At 32.9% G+C, this 23,153-nt stretch overlaps 2 protein-coding genes across 3 annotated transcripts in view; one reads left to right on the top strand and one right to left on the bottom strand.

Annotated features, from left to right (window-relative positions):
• DOCK7 (dedicator of cytokinesis 7) overlaps positions 1-23,153 on the top strand; it is a 227,107-nt gene that overhangs the window by 70,167 nt on the left and 133,787 nt on the right.
• On the bottom strand, positions 5,791-18,180 carry ANGPTL3 (angiopoietin like 3). Of its 2 annotated transcripts, XM_050753695.1 has the most exons (7): positions 17,608-18,180; positions 16,859-16,969; positions 14,482-14,596; positions 13,802-13,915; positions 13,288-13,383; positions 11,444-11,710; positions 5,791-11,053 (listed from the first exon to the last, which is right to left on the bottom strand). In XM_050753695.1, the coding sequence occupies exons 1-7, from the start codon at positions 18,100-18,102 to the stop codon at positions 10,869-10,871; spliced, it is 1,383 nt and encodes a 460-aa protein (XP_050609652.1). In that variant the 5' UTR covers positions 18,103-18,180; the 3' UTR covers positions 5,791-10,868. The 2 variants fall into 2 exon arrangements, with proteins under 2 accessions (XP_050609652.1, XP_050609724.1); XM_050753767.1 differs by lacking the exon at positions 13,802-13,915.

The following is a 23,153-nucleotide window of genomic DNA, read 5'->3' as shown; positions in this document are numbered from 1 at the left end:
GCTTTTAAAAAAGGATTCATTAAATGTTTATAGAATAGCCATTTTTCTCTCATGAGTGAGCAGTTTATTTCCAGAGAGTAATAGAACTTGCTAAGCTCATCATAAACATTAGAGTTACGCCTATTTAACATTTATTGAACATGAATACTGATTTAGGCTTTAATGTTTTTCATCAAAATGAATTGATTTCAAATTAGGGTCTTACATAACCTTATTCCTCCTTATGTACAGTTTATAAGGAACTTATATAAAATGCTTTAATCTGTTAACAGACATTGATGAAATGTGATATAGAATGTCAAGGGTACTAAGTTTCTTAGTTTATGGAAATGATCCTAGTGCTCTCTGTTAGTGGCATGTACCAGTGAGAGCTGTTGGAGCAAAAAGGATGCATTATTTTGTTTAAGAAAGAGATTAATAATTTTCTACTATAAGAGTGTCCTCAGCGAAGTAGAGAAAATTAGATACAACATGAAAATTCAGAAGTAGAATTGTGATTACTATACTTTGTTGACTTTTTTCCTGTTGTTACTTTTTTTGCCAAATAGTTTCTTTAAAAAAATATGATTATAAAGTTGACTATTCCCTTTTAAAAATAATCGATCTCCAAATTACATAAAGAAACAATTTTTGTGTTACTTGAAATGGTATGACTATATGTGTAGCTTATGAAAAATTGGGAGATGGGCTCTTGTAACCAATTTTTTGTAACCATGTTTCATTTTTAAGAATTACGATAAGTTCTCACTTAAAATTGTTAATAGGTTCTTGGAAACTAAGATATTAAGCTAAATGACATGTGACAAAACCATTTTTTTTCTCATCAATGTTACAACAAAACAATGCTGAACAAAATGATATTTAAAAATCTGCTGCACATGGTCCTTAAAGTCCTTCTCTTAAAGTCACAGTTTCCAAGAACATTATCCAGTGTCACAGTATGTATGATATTAAGTGAGGACTTACTGTATTTAAAACTGAGGAATGATTTTTCCTTCCTTTAACATGGGTATAATAAAGGTACCTATATCTTAGAAATCTATGAGGATTAAATACATGTAAAGTACATGGCACAAAGTAATGCAGTACATATTAAATGCTCAATGGAAGTTGTTATTGTTTTTGGCTTGATTAGATTACATTTACTCATGCACTATACAACTTGAGAGAGATTGGTTTGAAAAGCATGAGGGTACTAGGCATTTGGGATATAATTGGATAAGAGAATTATTTTAAAAGGGAAGTTATCAGAGTCAATATTGCCCTGCTTTATATTATTACTTAAACCATCAATGTCCATGGGACCTTAAAACCAAATCATTAAAGGTTGTTTACTCTATTTGATGTTGTTAGAAAAACTTGGTCTCATGGACAGCTTATATGTTTAGGAACTGATAGTTTATTTTTTTAAAAAACCTTTAGCGTATCTAGAAAACCTAGCATAGATAGAAATAGTTTTGGATTGACAAAGAGGGATGTATGACAACCTCAGCAGCTAACAGCTAATATACAAATATCATCAACAATTTACAGACATTTCCATAAATATTTGCTAACTGAATGGTTGTGCTGGATCATGGTAATGATAATCTTTTAGTTCATTTGGATTCTTTTTGCCTTCTCAGGAATGTTTTAGGATAAGCCATAATTTCTGATAATACATACCAGTGGTCACTATACAAATATTTGTGTACACATTTTCCCAGTGAATAATGTTTAAAAAAGGAAGATAAAGTTGACACTAGGGCTCCTTTTAGTTTATATATGGCCATTATCTTATTAACTCTGATAGCAGCCTGCACAGAACCAATATGGTTATCCCTATTTTATAGATGACAAAGCTGAAGTTCCAGAGGGTTCAAATTTATGTCTGAAAAAACTAGGAATTTAAGCATTGTTCATGTGTGTTTTAAGAAAATATTTGCATATTGTATTTAGTTTTAGTAAGAAACTTGAGAGGATTGTAAAGGGTCTCATAGGGAAAAAATAAAAAACTGTCTGAATACAGGGGGAATGAATGGACATCATTGAAGCATTTGACTGAGTTGAGAAATCATAGGAAAGACAGCTGTATTCTGAAAGTGACACATTTCCTATACACCTTTCACTTCTCATTTTTATGTTCATTATCAGACAATTCAGAGAAAGCTGTCTAAAGGAGTATATATTAGTTTAATTTACTTTTATTATGTATACTTTTAAAAATGTTCTTTTGAAGATATTGAGTCTTCTTAAAGACTTAAATCTGTTATTTAAGTTATACCTGAAGTTAGAGATTTTCACCTTTAAATAACAAACTCTGTCGTTCCCCGTGCCTCCCTACCCCCACACACAGCTGGTCAAATTTATTTGCATAGGGTTAACTGAAGAGGGACCTGATCTTTTCAAATTCTCTATAGGGGTAAATGAAGATACACAAATATATGGTAGTTTCTAACAATCAGAAAATGAATGACATGTTTCTTACTGCACCATACAAGTGGGGTTTACATCAAATTCTTGCTTTATCAAGGAAGTACTTACCCTGTCACAGTATTTTAGAAAAAGTACTAGTGTAATTGTTAACATTAAGTAAACCAAATAAAGATCTTTCTCAATGGTGAAAAAAATCTTTTATTGGATATTTGAAATCATCTGAAAGTTAGGTAATAGATTGTATGCAACGTTACTTGTGTTCCAAATTGTTACTTGATCACCACTGTTGTATTTGAGTTGTAATAGATCAAGGTACATTAATTGAGCAAATGCTTATGTATTTTACTGACATTCAGTTTTTAAGAGATACATCCACAGAACACATGGTATTCTTGGCAGGATTGTTAGAGTTAGCGGCTTTTCCAATAATGGCCTTAGTTGTAATCACCTGTTGAATGTATGTTTTTCTACTTAGTATTTTTGAAAGACTGTATCTAGCAAACATGGTGTTACTAAGAATGTAAGAATAAATACAGTGGTTCAGACCTGGTAACTATCAGGGTGAGAAACAAAAGGATTTTGGTCTGTTAGGAATATGCCCATATATCTCTTAATAAATTTTAGTAAATCTATTTTCTGTGATCTAATCTGAATATAGTTTTAAACTTCTATTATGGAAAATTACAAAAGTAAAGAGAGCAAATTAGTACACCTACACCTAAAATTAATACACCTAAAAGTAAAGAGAACAGATGAATTTTTTTTAAATTTTATTTTACTTTAAGTTCAGGGATACAAGTGCAGAATGTGCAGGTTTGTTACATGGGTATACGTGTGCCATGGTGGTTTGCTGTACCTGTACCTATCAATCCATCATCTAGGTTTTAAGCCCCACATGTATTAGCTATTTGTCCTGATGTTCTCCCTCCCCTCCCCTCCCCTCGCCCCCAACCCCCTGACTGGCCCCAGTCTGTGGTGTTCCTTTGCTTTGTCCATGTATTCTCGTTACAGAACGGGTTAATTAACTTGCATTGTCATTTTTGTTTTATCTGTTGCTTGTCCTGTCTTTTGTTTTGTTGGTAATATTTTTGAAGCAAAGCCTAGACATCATATCATTTCACTTGAAAATCCTTCAGTATGTATCTCTAACAGATAAGGACTTTTTTTGTGTTTGTGCTGGAATACAGTGGCGTGATCTTGACTCACTGCAACATCTGCCTCCCAGGATCAAGCGATTTTCCTGCCTCAGCCTCCCAAGTAGCTGGGACTGCAGGTGCAAGCCACCACACCCAGCTAATTTTTTTTTTTTTTTTTTTTTTTTTTAGTAGAGACAGGATTTCACTATGTTGGCCAGGCTGGTCATGAACTCCTGACCTCAGGTGATCTGCCCGCCTCGGCCTACCAAAGTGCTGGGATTACAGGCGTGAATCACCATGCCCGTCCAGATAAGGACTTTTAAAAGTTAACCTCAATAACAAATGAAATGTTTTATGATCTCTTTAGAATTTCACTATCATTAGTTTATCTTGAGTAGTTGAATAAGCTTATTAAATACTGATTAAATTTTTTTCCCTAAAATATTGTTTCAAGGAAGAGCTTGGCCAGTCAGAATATGTGTATTATTGATGGTATGACATGAGAGCAATGTAATTCATGTTTCTTAAACTAGGTTATTACATGATAGTAGGTCCTTTGAACATGGGCTGCTAATTTTTTTGTGTGTACCATAGTACCTCGTGGTTGTCTTGTAAATCCTGGGATACCCTTTTTTGGAATATAGATTGAACATCCCAAATCTGAAAATCCAAAATCTTAAATGCTCCAAAATCCAAAACGTTTCAAGTACCCATATCATACTCAAAGAAGATCTCATTGAAGCATTTTGGATTTTCAGATTTGAGGTGGCTCAACCGTGAGTATAATGAAAATATTCCAAAATCCAAAACAAATATGAAATTTGGAAGACTTCTGGTCTTAAGGATTTTGAATAAGGGATACTCAATCTGTAATGTTTAAATGTTTTTTAAATGCATAAAATATATAGAATAACAAAGGAAATCAGTTACATTGAATTAAAATTATCAAAATATTAAAGTTGTGATATATGTGTTTATTAATGAATTAAATAACATGATCGGGCTTCAGGTTCAAAAACTATTGTATTTTCTAAATAGTAATAAGCATCAGCAATATTTTGAGATGTCTGTAATAGTGATATAAAAATATGTATGTTTCGTATTAGTTCAACCATTGTGGAAGACAGTGTGGCGATTCCTCAAGGAACTAGAACTAGAAATACCATTTGACCCAGTCATCCCATTACTGGGTATATACTCAAAGGATTGTAAATCATTCTACTATGAAGACACATGCACACATATGTTTATTGCAGCACTATTCACAATAGCAAAGACTTGGAACCAACCCAAATGCCCATCAATGATAGACTGGATAAAGAAAATATGGCACATATACACTATGGAATACTATGCAGCCATAAAAAAGGATGAGTTCATGTCCTTTGCAGGGACATGGATGAAGCTGGAAACCATCATTCTCAGCAAATTAACACAGGAACAGAAAACCAAACACGACCTGTTCGCATAAGTGGGAGCTGAACAATGAGAACACATGTACACAGGGAGGGGAACGTCACACACTGGGACCTGTCGGGGTGGGATTAGGGGAGGGATAGCATTAGGAGAAATACTTAATGTAGATGATAGGTTGATGGGTGCAGCAAACCACCATAGCACGTGTATACCTATGTAATAAAACTGCATGTTCTGCACATGTATCCCAGAACTTAAAGTATAATAATAATAATAATACTGCTGTGGTTGGTTTACTACATTCATAATTTAAGGAAGTATAAATTTCAGCTGAACGTTACTGAAAATTCAGGAACTTTTCTATTCAAGTGTATGGTCATCTGCTTTAGAAAGTATTGGTTTTTGGTTTTTTTTTAGAGTTTGTAGATGGCTCAAGCTACTGCCACATACTCTGCTATTTTGGTTTTGTCCTTGTTATACCACTCTGACTTTTATTCTATCTAATTGGTCCTAGTTTATTTTAACTATAAAAATTGAGTCGGCCAGGTGTGGGGGCTCACGCCTGTAATCCCAGCACTTTGGGAGACCGAGGAAGGCGGATCACAAGGTCAGGAGTTCGAGACCAGCCTGATCAACATGGTGAAACCCCATTGCTACTAAAAATACAAAAATTAGCCGGGCATGGTGGTGCACACCTGTAATCCCAGCTACTCAGGAGGCTGAGGCAGGAGAATCACTTGAACCCAGGAGACGGAGGCTGCGGTGAGCTGAGATCACTCTGCTCACTGTGCAGTGCCACTGCACTCCAGCCTGGGTGACAGAGCGAGACTCCATCTCGGAAAAAAAAAAAAATTCTTGAGTCAAGAGCTCTATTTCTTAACATTTTAACATAGCCACCCAGAAATTTAGTTAGGGGCTTGCATCTGAAGGTGATGGAGTGTTATCTTAGATTGCAAAGGGAAGGAGTAAAGTTCCAGAAACAGATGCAAACTGTGAGAAGCGCAGTTTTGTTCTTCTCTCCTGAGGATTATAGTATGTTCAGTTAGGAAGCGTTTGTAGGGATTATTTACTAAAGGAATGTGAACAATGATATGGAAGATCCTGTTTTTAAAAAGTGTATACATTTGTTTAGAACTTTATAGTTCATGAAGCTATTCAAATACAGTGTCTGGCTTGATGATTACAACCCCATGAAGTATTAATAGATGTGACAGGATTATTATTCCCATCTATTGGGTGAGGAAACTGAGGTTTGGCTGCGTATTTGAAGATAAATAGCTACAACCTTACATCTTCAAGGTTGTAATTTATTGCTCTTTCAAATTACATACCCAATCATTTTATTAGATGTATGACTTTTCTTAGGACTAAACATGAATTTAGAAAAAACAGCTTTTATGTTTTAGATAGAATCCTTAAGTTTATTTTATATTTCCTAAAATGTTATTAAAACCTCATTTTATTAAGGGTTGTAGTAGGGGATTGTTAGTGCTACTTTCATGACCTTGAACTGTGCACCAGTTAAGTAATTTTACCCTAGTTGATTTGCCATGAGGATACTTTGGACTTTGATAAAAGGGCCAATTGTTTGGTCACTTTCTTTTCATTTTTAAAACGGCTGGGTTGGATAATCACTCAGTAGTACATACATAAATACAGTGTTTATGGCTATTAGTGATGGGGAAAAAATCACGAGGAAATTTGATTATCTTACAACAGAAGGTAGAGTATATATGAGTACAAATTTGGAATACATTTTTTAAAGGAGGCAAATAGTAGATGCTCAATAAATTTTGGTTAATGAATACCATTTCTAAAATTAATGAATGAGTTAATTGATGTTTATGAGTTATGCTATTAGGAAGTAAAGATACAAGCATGAAAATATGGTGATTCCAGGATGACACAGTGTATGTAAATAGATTACACTAGGTTACCCCATAATGAGACACATGTGTAATTGGTTTCAGTAAAATTCATACTGGTTCAAAATAAACTCTTAATATAGGAGTTTTTCAGTAATTCACTAAAATCAAGTGAAACGACTATCTTTGATGCTTTTGGAGCTTTTAATACTATTTTTCAGAATTTTTATTATGATGATTTGCCATATTTACTTCTCTGTATTTTCTCAGTAAGTGCCATTTGAGCAGTATGGACGGTAATTCTGTATGGTTTCAGAGGAATGAGCTGCCATTTACTAGAATATTTGTGGAAGAATTGAGATATCTGCACCTTAAAATATGGCATAATCTAGCCAATCAGAAACATGTGGGGAGACATTCTAGACAAATGGAATACATTAAGGTGTGGAGGAAATGTTTAAAAGTAATTTTGATTAGAACAGAAGGTTTGTGTTGTGGAAAAAAATGGCTAAAGAGGCAATTTGGGGCCAGGTGATAGAGACTCTTGAATACCTGGAAGGATTTTGGATTTTGTTCCGAAGGCCTATATCTTCTAATTGGCATATGCATTCTTGTGAGGGCAGAACTATATGGGACGTGCAAGTCCTCAGGATAAACATGACACATCTTCTAGGAGCATCACTTTTTAGAATACTTGGGGGAAAATAAATATTTTTATATGAAGATTTTTTTTGAGACAGAGTCTCACTGTGTTACCAAGGCTGGAATGCAGTGTTATGATCATGGTTCACTACAGGCTCGACTTCCCGGGCTCCAGCGATTCTCCTGCCTCAGCCTCCCAAGTAGTTGGGATTACAGGCACCTGCCACCGCACCCAGCTCATTTTTGTATTTTTTGTAGAGGTGGAGTTTTTCCATGTTGCATAGGCTGATCTTGGGACTCCTGGGTTCAAGCAGTATTCCCGCCCCAGCCTCCCAAAGTATTAGGATTACAGGTGAGCCACTGCAGACATGAAGATAGATTTATAAAGTATAAAACACAATTCACATGCAATTTTAAAGTAAAATTCTAAGATTTAAGCTAAGATCCAATAAGATTCTGAAAGAAATTTGTGCATATAGTAAGTTATTTTATCCTGTAACTCTAGAACCTAAAAGGATTTGTTTTCATTATCCTCTGCTCTTATACTTCTTCAGTAGATGAGCTTGAAAGACACAGGTCCAAGCAGTATGCAGCCATTACAAATTTCTTTTCAGAAGATTGACAGGGAGAGGGACATAAAATTAGGAGGAAAGAGGAGACTAATATAATCTAGCACTCAAGTTAAAGACAGACTTTGGGGAAGAAAGCTTATAAGATTAAGAGATGTTTCAAGAGAAGATTGTATTGAACTTGGTGGCTTATACAAAAGAAGTAGTTTACGAAGTTGAGGGAAAAGCTAGAGATGTCTTCCAGGTTTCAGGCTTCTGTGACTGGGAACATGCTGGTCATATTAATGGATATAAAGAAGTGAGAAAGATGGTGTGACAGAGTCGAAAGGAGGGAAAGGTGGGTAGAAAGAGATAGCAGTAGCAGTCAGGGGCTGGTGAATTATTTATTTTTTTGAGTCAGTCTTGTTCTGTCACCCAGGATGGAGTGCAGTGGTGTGATCTCAGCTCACTGCAACCTCCGCCTCCTGGGTTCAAGCAATTCTCCTGTCTCAGCCTCTTGAGTAACTGGGACTATAGGCACATGCCACCACACCTGGCTAATTTTTGTATTTTAAGTAGAGACGGGGTTTCACCCTGTTGGTCAGGCTGGTCTGAAACTCCTGACCTCAGGTGATCACCCGCCTCGGCCTCCCAAAGTGCTGGGATTACAGTCATGAGCCACCGTGCCCGGCCTGTTATTTTTGATATGTTGAATTTAAGTGAAGTATAGGTTATTAAAGGGAGAAATGGCAGATAGGCAATGTAAGAAGGGGAACTGGAAAGAGACTTAGGATGAATACGTAGATTTTGGAACTTTATTCATGGTACATAGATGAGTCCGTGAGAGCAGATAGAATGTCTGAGAGTCAGTGTAGAAAAGATGATTAAAGGTTGTCCATTGGCCCACAGTACTAAATATGAGAAAGGAATAGGGTTATAAAGATGGATTCAAGTAAGGGAAAATCCATGGAGAGTATAGTATTGTGAAAGCAAAATGAAGGTCAAGTTTGAAAAAAAGATATTCACATTAGTAAGTAGTAGAGAGATGAAAGGGAAGGTAGACTCAGAGATCAAAGGGGATTAGACTTTGCTTAGATTAGACAACTGTGAGTTAGTGGTGGAATTTGAGCACTTTAAGCAAAGTAGTGAGGACAGGAGACAGTCGTGTGAACCATAAAGAAAAGAGCTCCTTTCTCCTCTTCTGCCAGAAGTATCTTTCTGGTAAAAGAAAGCTTTGTATGGGGAAAAAAATCTAATTTACTACTCCTAAAAGGAACAAAATGAAACATGTCCTATGAGAGTGTTTTTTTTTTTTTAAAGGAAACCAAATAGTGGAGGCAACTCATATATTAAATAATGAATTATTTTGCACTTGAAATTGTCCAATTTTTGGGGAAGAGAGGAGCTATTTTGGTATTCTGGCCCTAAAAAAATAAATGTTAATTTTGACAGCTTAGTCTGTGGTCCTGAAAATTATGGATTATTTTTACCTTTATTATTTTGTACTTTTCTGGAACAAAATATTTACATAGGATTCACATAAATCGTGTATATCTTTTATATATGCAACATATAAAAATATATATGACATGTATATTGGATAATTTGAAATACATAATGCTAAATATTGACAAAGGTAGGTCACCGTATAACTTGGGCACTATATCCTTTAACAAATGGGTTTAATTTAAAATTTCTTACTGGTAGTTTTAAAAAATATATTTAAAAATAAATTCTGACAATTTATACTCTGGCAAAAAAAATTTGTATCTAATCTTTAGGGATTTAGGGCTTAAATGACTTAAAAATAACAATACATCTTTTGTGATGAATAATTTAATTTGTGCAAGACTAATTTAAATTTTTATAATTTAGAAGACTGGGTCTTTATTTATTGAATTTTAAACATATATACATACTTGTCAGGCTGTTTAGTCAGTAACTTGTTACAAGGTTTATTTCTGCTTGAAAACCTACATGAATCTATTGGAATCGCAGCATATTTAGGGGAAATATAAACTTTAACTCGATGTCACCAATATGTTCATTCCTATTGTAATCTGACAAGATACGTTTACAATTACTTGTTTTCATAGTATTAAGTATTAAAATACACAAAATGTATACAGTATACGTTTTAACAAATATGTTAAGGTATAGTGATACCTCATATTAAAGTCAATGTGACTTAGTAATCATCATCTCCATTTGTTTAAAAGACAGCGAACCTATTTTAATACAGTATTTAATCCTGCTTCATTAGGTTTCATAAATAAATCCTATCAAAAATTTACTCCAGATTATTTTGTAGCAAAATGAGGCATCAGTTTAAAAATTTATATTACAGATTTTTGCACATACTCTGTGCTGACAATTTTTAGTTTTGAAATTAATATTACAACAAATTTAAGAACTGTATAATTATCAGTCCTCTTTATTTAGTCAAGTTTAGAGTTTTAACAAGAAAACTAGTTTTTTAAACTGGGAAAATTGTGATATTAGCTCATATGATGACTTTTAAAATTAAAGTCTCTAAGTTTTTTATTTAGAAAAGTTATTTAATAAGTTCACCTATTGATTATAATTTAGATTGCGACCATCTAAAATTAATTCCCACATCACAAAATATAAAACAAATAGTGTTGTAAGAATTTTGATTGAGAAATGTAAATGGTATTCTTTAACGTTATGTGATTGTATGTTTAATCTTAAATTGACAGTGACTTTAAGATAAAAAAAATCTATTTCTCAAGCCTTCTCTTAAGGATTTAATACCAGATTATTAAACCACATTAACTTGGAATGAGTTTAATGTTTAATTTATTGCCTTTTAAATTTGCCTCAGTTCATTCAAAGCTTTCTGAATCTGTTGGATGGATCAACATTTTGGTTGATTTTATAGAGTATAACTTTCCATTTTGAGACTTCCAGGATAATCCTCTTCTCCGCTCTGGCTTAGATTTTGTTCTTGGTTTGTTATATTTACCATTTAGGTTGTTTTCTCCACACTCATCATGCCACCACCAGCCTCCTAAAGGAGATAGATACGCAGTTTAGTGGGTACAGACTCGTATGTAGTTACTGTATTTCCCCATGAGTTTATCTTCCTTTTTAATAAATATTATAGTGTTTTAGATGCATGTATCCCAGTTTTAAATAATCTGTATAAGTCCCAGTTTTAAATAATCTCTATAAATAATCTGTAAACCACCAAAAATAGAAAATCTGAGGAAGATTAGAGGTAAAATACCTGGTTGAACTAGAATGAACACTTTCATTATAGTTAAGAGGTTTTCATCTAGAAAGAAAACGCTTATTTGGGATTCGGATTTTTAAAAGTTGTCATTGCAGATAATAGCTAATAATGTGGGCAGATACTTTGAAGATATGAAAATAAAGTATTGTTATCAGAAAAAGATACCTGAATAACTCTCTGGACAGCTGAAGTGTCCTTTTGCTTTGTGATCCCAAGTAGAAAACACCAAATCTTTGTTTTCTGGGATTGCATTGGGGACATTGCCAGTAATCTTAACTACATGTAGCGTATAGTTGGTTTCGTGATTTCCCAAGTAAAAAGAATATTCAATATAATGTTTGTTGTCTTTCCAGTCTTCCAACTCAATTCGTAAAACGTAATTAGATTGCTTCACTATGGAGTATATCTTCTCTAGGCCCAACCAGAATTCTCCTGAAAAGAAAAGTTTTAAAAATCTGTGAATTATTAACTACAGGTTGAACACTGTTTTTTTAAGTGTTTTTTATTGGTGCAACTAATTGAGTTGTTTAGTCTTGAATCCCTTGATCATTTTAGAGTATCTTAAAATAATACCTTTTAAAACAATTTTATTGAAGATATCTATATGCACAATAATGTTAAAAATATTAATAGAACTGAAAGTCAGATTATCCTTTCTATAATGCATATTACAAGACATATTTAACCAGTGAAATATGTTACATTATTATAGATACTTTAAAGTCTCGTCATTGGTAGAGGAATATTTTCTTGTAAGTCTTTATATGGATAAACTTTACTATCAGGTATTTATTAACATCCATATACAGTCAAGAGATTTTTGTTAAGTATTCCCAGAGACTTGAGTAATAATAAGTCTAAACCTGGCCTTTGGTATTTGCTTAATATATGTTTTCTTTGTAGAAAAAGACAGGAATAAATTTTAAAAATCATTTTAAATGAAAAAGCATGGTTCTTAATAACTTTTTTCTATAATTTTAAAAATTATTTTTATTTGGAATTAAAAACATAAATAACAAATATAAATAGACTTTTTATCACAATCCTTTTTATTAAAGTATTTAGTACAATGCTTAATAAATTACTGTTTTCATTAAACAGTCACTGTTGTCTTATTGCTATTGAGTTAGTAGGAAGCTTCATTTTAAGGATTGCTGGTAAATACAAGTACAAATGGGTTAGTTTCTTACCAGAATTAAGTGAGTATTCTTAACTTACCTGTCAGCCTTTTATTTTGGGGTTACACTCACTATTAGAAGATTTGGAGCTACAAAACATATCACGGAGTATACCATCTGGGTAGGGCTTTAACGGGTAATTTGAATACAAAATTTTTAAATGGGCAAATAGTACTGAGCATTTAAAAATTTGATATAATAATGAATGTCTTCTACTTTATAAGTGAGTACTTAGACATCATTCATGGATTTTTGTATGTGCTTTTTGGATTTTAAACATCTGTTATTTTATCTTGCTTATTTAACATTATTTTGTAATCAGAATAATTTGCATTGAGTTAACTAATTCATTATAAGCCACACATTCTATATATTACATTTAAATAATTGAAATTTTAAAATTTATACTGTATGTCTGAGTTTCTTGGTCCTTTTAACTTCCAATTAATTGATATGTAAAACGTTAATGAGAGAATAGAGTGACTAATGCTAGGAGTGGTTCTTTTCACAGCTTATTTGTAACAGTTACTACTTATATAACATTTAATCAGAATTGTCTTTAATAATTATAGTTATGATCATTGTAAGCCATCAAATTAAATTGTGATAAGTATATTTAAGAACAGACATGTAACTGTGATAAATATAAATCAAATTATAACAGTTGTAATAATTTACTAACAAATGTGTAATTGTTTGATAATAAATTATATGAAGGCTGAGACTGCTGCTTCTTCATTACTACTTTTCCTAATGCCCAGTCCACAATAGGTTCTCAGTAAATATTTGTAGATTAGCAAATGAATGAATGATTGAATGTAGTCACCTTACCATCAAGCCTCCCGAAACCATATTTGTAGTTCTCCCACGTTTCATTGAAGTTTTGTGATCCATCTATTCGATGTTGAATTAATGTCCATGGACTACCTGAATATAATGAATGAAATCATGTATTTTTAGTAGATTGATATTGACAGATGTAAATAACACTTTTTTGTTTGTTTGCTTGATTTTAGTTGGTGGCTTTGTAAGGTAGTTTATTAATGTTATGGCAATACATTTTATTATTTATTATGGTCCCAAAAAGTTAAGTGAAGGGCAATTAATGAATTTTGGCATAGTAAACTTATTGATAATAGTCACTTCAGATTATTTTAGAGGAAAAGGAGAATATTGAGTAAATACATAAATAAGCAAGATAAAAGTATTAGATTTATACTAATACTCATGTTACATATATTTCATATATATATATGTATAAAACAATTATAACCAGGTTAATCTTCCTAATACATACTGAGTAACTTGAACTAACTACTGTCTATTCTCCTTAGACAGGTTTTACCTGATACAACATCACAGTAGACATGAAAAACTTGAGAGTTGCTGGGTCTGATGGCATACATGCCACTTATATGTTCACCTCTATTGTAAATGGTGGTACAATCAGCAGGAATGCCTAGAATCAATAAAATGTTATTACATCAGATTTAGTAATAGGAATAATGTCTTTGGAGCTTGAGATTTCACTTGACATTTTATGAAATTGTGGCAAATGTAGCATTTTTTTCAGTAATGTTTATGTTAAAGCATTTTTCTTAGATGGCATGTTATTTAAGAATGTAAGAATCATTCTTACCAAACTATTTTCTTTTAAAAAATTATTTTTTTAGAGACAGAGTCTTGTTCTATCACCCAGCCAGGAGTCCAGTGACCTTTAACTCCTTAAATATTTCAGCATGTATCTCTTAAACAGGAGGTTGTTCTCCTTTAAAATTGCAATACCATGATCACGTCTAAGAAAATTAATAAACCTTCTATATTATCTAATAATCAAGTCCATATTTATATTTCTGTGATTGTCTTAGGTATATCTTTTATAGGGTAGAAAAAGAACCCCAGGATCCAATTTAGGATGATCCATTGTATTTGATGGCTATCTCTTAATCTTTTAGTCTAGAACAAGTCCTAAGAATAGGGAATTTGATAATAGCTTCAAGAAGGAAACCCACCAAAGTGTCTTACCATCATGTTTTACATTTCTTATTTCATTCAGCTGAAGAAAGGGAGTAGTTCTTGGTGCTCTTGGCTTGGAAGATAGAGAAATTTCTGTGGGTTCTTGAATATTAGTCATTCTGAGCTGATAAAAGAATATAAATCTGTTTTTTAAAATGATACTGAATACATAATTAGGGGAGATCTGAGTAAGGATGTCAAAAGTACAGTTTGTCTTTCAGTTCATAATGTTATGGTGTTTGATATTTAGATAAACAGTGTTATTCAGATTGTACAGATTACCTGTTCTCAAAATATTTAATCAGGGACATTATTTAATAAATTAAAAAAATAAAACAAGGCAAAAAAGCAGACATTGGTCAGAAAACCAGAACAAGACCAAAAGTAGAGACTGCTTTGCTTAGAATGTTGTAATGTATTTTTTTTTATATGAATAGAATATGTTTGATATTCTGTTCAGATTTTAAGTTCAATAATTTTCAGTTTTAGGTCTTACTGATCTTCAGACCTGCTTTAAAGACATAATACATAATTTGAACCTGGCTTTCTTGATAATTTGATAATTTTTGACCTGTAAACATATCTGTAGATGTTGGCAGGTTGGCAAGTTTATTTGCTTACTTTCCATATATTCAGTAGTTTATCGTTAGTTTTGCAATAACATTTTATTTAAGTGTGTTGGGTTTGCAATTTATTGAATGATAGTTTTTCTCATTGACAGTAAGAAAAGCAGAATATATAATATCTTGCATTATTAGTGTTAGTTTTTTGATCCTGGCATAAATGACATTTCCTAGGACCTTATTTAAAAGGATCTATTGTAAAGTTTACTTGCTGGATATTACTCTTTTCTACTAAGTAACTATGTGATTTTAACGTTACTCAAATTTTTAGAGTTTTGTTTTTTTAATTTAAATATGAGAAAGTTAAATCAAATGATCTAACTCTTCTTCCAACTCAGAAATTCATTGTTTTGGTTTCTTCACACATTTTTATTTTTAGACAGAATATATATTACTGTAGTAACATATTGCTTTGGGGAGCAGGTTCATTTAATCATAGTAAAAGATATAATTGAAAAGAATTTAGAGAAATAGCATCATAAGAAGGAAAGTATGGAAACCAAAAGTAGTTGGTAAAAATCCTTTTAGCAGCACTACTAAAATTATGTTTGTTTAGTGGAAATTGGTAATAATATTTGTTTTATATCTCTTGAAAATGATTTTGTTTACCAGTTTCTCTGAGTTTATATTATTTTTTCTGAATCCTCTTGAATGACTGTTTAAGAGTATTATTAATATTTTTTAACTATTTACTGTATATTAGAATACTTAGATTCTGACATAGCTTTATTCTAAACAAGTGCTTCCCCCCTCACTTCACCAGTTGTTTACATTGTAGATTAATTACATTGTTGAATGTTGACCTTTAATTATGAGGCACACTATTTCTAGTAATCCAAGTAATAATAATTATAGCACACACTCTGTGTGAATATGACATTACATTTATTAATTCAACAGAAATGCCTAGTATGTGTCATACAGTATTCTATATTCTGGAGTATATACAAATAATGGAAAATATGAAGATAATGGAAAAAAACCCCTGTATTCACAGAGCTTACATTTTAGTGCAGGAATAGAAGAGATAAATAACTAAAATTTATGTTAAATAAAGGTGAGTGTGCAGGAGAAAAGTAGTTAAGGAAGTAGAAGTTTTCAGGGATGGGACCAGGCAGTTGTAATTTTTGGTTAAGTGACCTTGGAAATCTTCATTGAGAATTTTATGTTTGATAACGACCCTAAGGGAGATCAAAGAGTGGGCCATGTAGATACCAGGACAAAAGAGCATTCCAGATAGAGGAAACAACAAGGGCAAAGGCTTCGAGGTGGCAGCATGTTTGATGTGTTTGAATACCGGTAAAGCGATCAAAATGACTAGAGTAGAGGAGGTGAAGTCAGTGAGATGATGAAGGGTCGGGTAATCTTGGTCTAAAGAGCCAATATGAGTGAGATGGAAAGCTATTGTGTGGTTTTGAGCAAGGAGAAACATGATCTAATTTGAATTTTAATAGGATGACATTGGCTGCTATGAATTAATTATTTTCTTACAATAATCCTATAAGTTCTCTTACTATCTTTGTAGTATATGTGAGGAAACTGAGAGACAAAAAGGTGAAGTAATTTATTCAAGGTCACACAAAGTTTTGGAGCCATGGTTTAAATGCAGGTAGTTTATTAGCTTCAGATCCTGCAATTTTAACAGTTAGGCTGATGTGATCATTTTACTCATGATCCAGTTAAAGCTTGTAAATAATTTTAGGATTCAATGTTTTTACAAACCTGTGTGAAAGATGGGACATACCATTAAAATATTGACTTACCTGATTTTCTATTTCTTTTATTTGACTATGCTGTTGGTTTAATTGCTTATATTGTTCTTCCACAGTCTGGAGAAGGTCTTTGATGCTATTATCTTGTTTTTCTACAAAACTCTGAATATAGAGATTAGATTGGTTATAAGTTACTTTCTTTTTCTTTTCTATTAGAGTTTTAATTTCCTGTAACACTATCATAATCTAAATTTTTAAACTAATAATGGATTTGAAAAATGAATATTGGCAATTCCTTCCCCTTGTATGCTTCTTTCAAATAGCATGTATTTTTGTTCTTAACATTTTATTTAAATTGTGCTATCTCTAAGATTTGTTTTTCTGAACTTCAATTAAGAGAAAAAGCCCAGCATATTTTAATAGGAATAAATCTTTTCCATTTACTGTATTACTTTAATCTGTTTTAAACACTAGAGAATAGTTTTAAATTTTTAAAAATTTTTACTTACCTTCAGTAATTTGCAATAGTGTAATGACATAGTGTTCTAGATTGTGTTACTTAACCAATTTGTAATTTTCATATAAAATGTAAAGTTTCAGTGTTTTCATATATAACATTAGGGAAACAAAAACTAACAAAATTATAATGGGAAATTTTATTTTCTGGAGATTATTTTTCTTGGAAAAAAAAGTATTCCAACAATGCAACAAAGTATTTCAAGTAGCATGCCTTAGAAATATATTTTTTTAATGTTCCACATTGAAAACATAAACATGAACCCTCTTTATTTTCTACTTACTTTAAGTGAAGTTACTTCTGGATGTTCTGGAGTTTCAGGTTGATTTTGAATTAAGTTAGTTAGTTGTTCTTCTAAATATTTCACTTTTTGTTGAAGTAGAATTTTTTCTTCTAGGAGGCTTTCAAGTTTTGAGTTGAGTTCAAGTGACATATTCTTTACCTCTTCATTTTTGACTTGTAGTTTATATGTAGTTCTTCTCAGTTCCTTTTCTTCTTCTTTGATTTCACTGGTTTGCAGTGATAGATCATAAAAAGACTGATCAAATATGTTGAGTTTTTGAAATATGTCATTAATTTGGCCCTTAGTCTTATGGACAAAGTCTTTAAGACCATGTCCCAACTGAAGGAGGCCATTGGCTAAAATTTTTACATCGTCTAACATAGCAAATCTTGATTTTGGCTCTGGAGATACAGAATCAAATGATGAATTGTCTTGGTCAATTCTGGAGGAAATAACTAGAGGAACAATAAAAAGAAGGAGCTTAATTGTGAACATTTTTATCCTGATTTTCAATTTCAAGCAACGTGGAACTGTGTTCTTCTGGAAGCAGACCTAGACTTCTTAACTCTATATATACCAATATTTGCCACAGAAAAGGTAAGGTTGGCAGGTGAATATAGTTAATCATTAAGCCATGTTAACTTGCACGAATGTAACCTTCTTCCACATTGAGTTACATCAATGCTAAATGAAATCAAAGAAATGAGCAACTAACTTAATAGGTAATTTGAAATTGTATTTAACTTTGCTGTATTATAAACTGCACATTCAATGATATGGTGACTACCTGTTTTTAAAAGCTGATTTTACTTTTTTATGATTTTAAGAGATTTACAAGTCAAAAATAAACTTTTTTGTTGAGTAAATTTATTATTAAAGTTGAGGAAAAGAATTAAGTATGCGTTTCTCAAACTGCACTTCGGTTCTTTTGGAAACATTGATCCATCCCAAAAAACACTTTCTCTCTGAAGCCTTTCTCCATTCCCTCGGGTAGTGGTACAGCTCTCAATGCTGTATTCCTTTGGTACTCTGTATAAATCAACGTATAATTATGTACTCCTTATTTTTGTCACTATAATTGTTAATATGGTTTTTTTGCATCACCTTATATGTCTTAATCATCCTTGTATATTATCACAAAATCCCACATATAGTAAGTGTCATTAAAGACATTTCACTCCCCTTTCTCCACTGTGTTCTCTGTCTCTCTGTTCTAGGCTCTTTATCATGTGTTTACTGAAGGAACAATGGATATGTGGTCTTCTAGGATCAAACAGAATTGAATCTTAAATACTTTCAATGTCACAAGCAACTTACCCATCATAAGTTTTTCTGAAGTTTGTGAGCTTAGTGTAACAATTTTGATAATATACATTTAACAAAAAGAAGAGATTAATAACTTTGTTTTTTTAAAGACGATGTCTTAATGTATTGCCTATGCTGGTCTGGAACTATTGGGCTCAAGCGATTCTTTTGCCTTGGCCTCCCAAAATTTACGGACATGAGCCCAGTCAATTACAGGCGTGAGCCCAGCCAATTAATAATATTTCTAAAAATAAATGTTCCACTGTGCTTCCAACTTAGTGTTAAAAAGAAAAATACTAATATTAGTGATTATTCTTATTAAGTGTTCATATTAAGAACTTTGTGAGAAAATAGTATCCTTTAAAACTACTTAATCTTGACATATTAATATGGTGAAATTGTTAAGAATATGGGTGCTGGAGTCAGACTGTAGTGGGGTCCAAAGCCAGCTCTCGCTGTCTGACCTTGGACAAGTTACTTAACTTCCCCTTGGATTAGTCTCCTCATCTGTAAAGCTGGGGTAATTATAGTACATAATTCATAGTGTTATGATAATTTAACAATAATACATGTAGAGCACTTAGAACAGTGTTGGGCAAACAGGTAGTGCTCAAAATGCTAGTTATTATGTCACATGAAACTAACTTTTAACCTGTGTATGTGTGTGAGTATATATAATCAACCTTACCTAAAATAAATTTTTCATAAAGTTAATATCTTTTTAACACAGGGAAAAGTTTTATCATAATGAATTTCAGTGTAAATTATAAATTGTTACTACAAAATGAACCATTTCCAAATTTCTTTTCTTTTCTTTTTTTTAGAGACAGAGTCTTGCTCTGTTGTCCAGGCTGGAGTGCAGTGGCATGATCATAGCTCACTATAGCCACGAATTCCTGGGCTTGAGTGAGCCTCCTCCCTCAGCCTCCCCAGTAGCTGAGACTATAGATGCATGCCAACACGCCCAGCTAATTTTTAAATATTTTGTAGAGAGTGGGTCTCACTATGTTGTCCAAGCTGGCCTCGAACTCCTGACTTCAAGTGAACTTCCCACATCAGCCTCTCAAAGTGCTGATATTACAGGAGTAAGCCACTGTGCTCGTCCCTAAATTTCTATTCTTAGAAATGCCTCTTCATTGTATAAAATAGAGGCTCTTCTTTTTGATGACTCAGGATTTTGGGTATAATAGTTATAGTACAGGTAGTATTAAGGGTTTTGGGTGTAATAGTTATAGTACAGTATATGTAATACTATAATACAGGTAGTATTCCATAGTGGTTAAGAGCATGATTCTGGAACAAGACTGCCTGAATCCGAATCCTGGATTTGATATTCTTCAGTTTTGTGACCTTTGGTCAAATTACTTCACATTTCTGAACCCCTGTTTTCTCATCTGTCCAGTGAGAATGACACCTATTTTATAGGGTTGTATAAAGATTAAAAGTTTATATTTTCAAAGCACTTAGAACATTACCTGGTGTGTCATAAACACTACATAATATTATATATTAGCCATTTTTGTAATTAGAACTAATCAATGCATTTGTACCCATAGTATAGTATTTTACTGGTGAAAATTAATTGCATATTAAGATAATGTAAATTGGGAAATTTTGTTATAGTCTAGATTTTTTTAGTTTTGGTCTCTTGTACCTTTTTAATGAATTATGTCTTTTGATTAGGTTGTGTATGATTTTTAAGTGTCCAATATGGAACCACAAAAGGGTAAGAAAATATTCTTCATTTCCATCTTACCCTTTACTCTGGTTCATGTTACGGAATTATAAAAGTGTATGTTGAGCTAGAGAAGAAATTCAAATTTTCTCCTTCTTTAAATAGAAAAGTTACAGTTGTAATTATTTGGCCATGAAATACATATTTCAAAACTTCTCTTAACTAAGCTGTCAGCTTTTATGGCTTACAACTATTGACCCTGATATTTCATCTACTTGCTAGTTGAAGGAGAAGATAGATGGGCCAACTTCTCTCCCCTATTATACTATAAGCCGTTTATTGGCAAGATTTGTATGTGTTTTTAATTTATATTCCTTATAATGCTTTAGTACAGTAATGCCTTACACATTGTAGAAGCAATGTTTATTGAATGACTAAGAGAATGATAAAATCAACATATAGGGATTTTCCAAGTGCAGAATGTATATGTAGTAGTGGTTACCTCTTTTTGATATACTACATTCTTTTTTTGTTTTGTTTTGTTTTGTTTTGTTTTTTGAGACGGAGTCTTGCTCTGTCGCCCAGGCTGGGGTGCAGTGGCCAGATCTCAGCTCACTGCAAGCTCCGCCTCCCGGGTTTACGCCATTCTCCTGCCTCAGCCTCCTCAGGAGCTGGGACTACAGGCGCCCGCCACCTCGCCCGGCTAGTTTTTTGTATTTTTTAGTAGAGACGGGGTTTCACCGTGTTAGCCAGGATGGTTTCAATCTCCTGACCTCGTGATCCGCCCGTCTTGGCCTCCCAAAGTGCTGCGATTACAGGCTTGAGCCACCGCGCCCGGCCTATACTACGTTCTTTTTAGAGCAGGGAATTTCTCTTCTCTGTGGAAGAAGAGTAGCCCCTTTTTTAGTGCATGGAAGTAACTGAGCACTAGTACCAAGTGCTCAGAGAGACTTTATGAAAGTGTTTCCTTCTATATTTATACTGTACTAGGATACTAACACTTTTTGCTCAATTTGTGAATTTCTCACAAATAACATTGACAGAGTAGAGGTAATGGTCACTTAGTCTTGGTTTCTAGTATATTGTCTCCTGGTGTAAATATCTGTATAATTCTTTTCTTAGAGTAATATGAACGACATTATTGATTATAATTAAAGTAAGTAATTTGCCTAATTATAAACTGCAGAAGCATTTCAACATGGGAAAATACATTGAAAGTAGTAATTTTATAAAGGATTTTCTGCCTGCCTTTTAATACTTCCTGTCTGAGTACACATTGCTAAAAGCAGATCTGATCTTTGCTTGAACTTGTGCCTATTTAAATAGGACCCTGATCAAATATAACAAGCAATGTAAAAACTAAAAAATTTTATGCCAAGGAAAATAAGAAACTTGTAAGCAAATGTAGGCCCTAATTTAAGGATTCCTAGTTCCTAGGAACCAGTATAAAAATTTCTTAGCTGTAGAGAATTTTAGGACATTTAAGAGCCTAAATTGTTAAATTCCAATCGGAGCAAAGTCCTTTATCCTACACCAGGTTGTGTAATCTTATGGAGATATGACTTTCAAATAAAATACAAGATATTTTGGCTCTTTTTTACATAGTATTTCTTTAATTTCTTCCTTTTTAACTATGGTAATTTGTTTTTGAATTAATGTTGCATAGGAAGATCCTATTGTATGTTTTATACTGATAACATATCTCAATTAGAACCACTGACCTATCAAGTGTTCAGTTGTCTCATTAGACCATCTTTTTGGACAGTGTAGATCCAGAAGTTAAGTGACCTTTGAAGGAATAATTTTATCTATTTTACTGTTTTGTATGTTCACTATTAACACGTTAAGTTTTGTACATATATATTTTTTAATTGAACAGCCATATCTTTGGACATGTAAAGATTTTTATTTGTTTGTTTGTTTGTTTGTTTATGAGACGGAATTTTGCTCTTTGTTCCCCAGGCTGGAGTGCAGTGACATAATCTCGGCTCACTGCAACCTCCCCGTCCTGGGTTCAAGCGATTCTCCTGTCTCAGCCTCCCAAATAGCTGGAATTACAGGTGCCCCCAACCGCGCCGGGCTAATTTTTGTATTTTTAGTAGAGACGGGGTTTCAGCATGTTGGCCAGGCTGGTCTCGAACTTCTGACCTCAGGTGATTCACCCGCCTTGGCCTCCCAGAGTGCTGGGATTACAAGCATGAGCCACTGTGCCCGGCTAAGATTTTTAATGCGCAAAGGACTTCTTGTGAAAACTCAGGTATTTCAAAAACCTATAAAAAAGAAAAATCTTGACTCTCTTTACTTTTTGGATCTATCATACCAGGCCCTTTGAATGACTAACCATAATTTTTTATAACACAAATGGGATCTTGTTATATATAATAGCTCATGACATATATATTATTCAGGATCTTAGTATTTTAAAATTTATTTTCCTATGAATGTCTATAGAGTTACCACATCCTTTTTAATAGCTGTATACTCCTCTGTTACATACGTGAACCTTAATTTAATCAGCCCCCTTTTAATCATTTGTTTCCGATTTTCTAATTATAAACAGTATGTA

Source organism: Macaca thibetana, chromosome 1 (assembly GCF_024542745.1).
Source record: "Macaca thibetana thibetana isolate TM-01 chromosome 1, ASM2454274v1, whole genome shotgun sequence".
NCBI lineage: Eukaryota > Metazoa > Chordata > Mammalia > Primates > Cercopithecidae > Macaca > Macaca thibetana.
The sequence above is the reverse complement of the archived record's forward strand: the minus strand, read 5'-3'. Positions and strand labels throughout refer to the sequence as shown.

Coding starts and splice junctions, on each gene's coding strand:
- ANGPTL3 (XM_050753695.1), bottom strand. CDS start 18,102: ATGTTCACAATTAAGCTCCTTCTTTTTATTGTTCCTCTAGTTATTTCC. Junction 16,970..17,607: donor CAGAAGTAACTTCACTTAAA/GTAAGTAGAAAA, acceptor CTCTATATTCAG/AGTTTTGTAGAAAAACAAGA. Junction 14,597..16,858: donor TAAAAGAAATAGAAAATCAG/GTAAGTCAATAT, acceptor TTCTTTTATCAG/CTCAGAATGACTAATATTCA.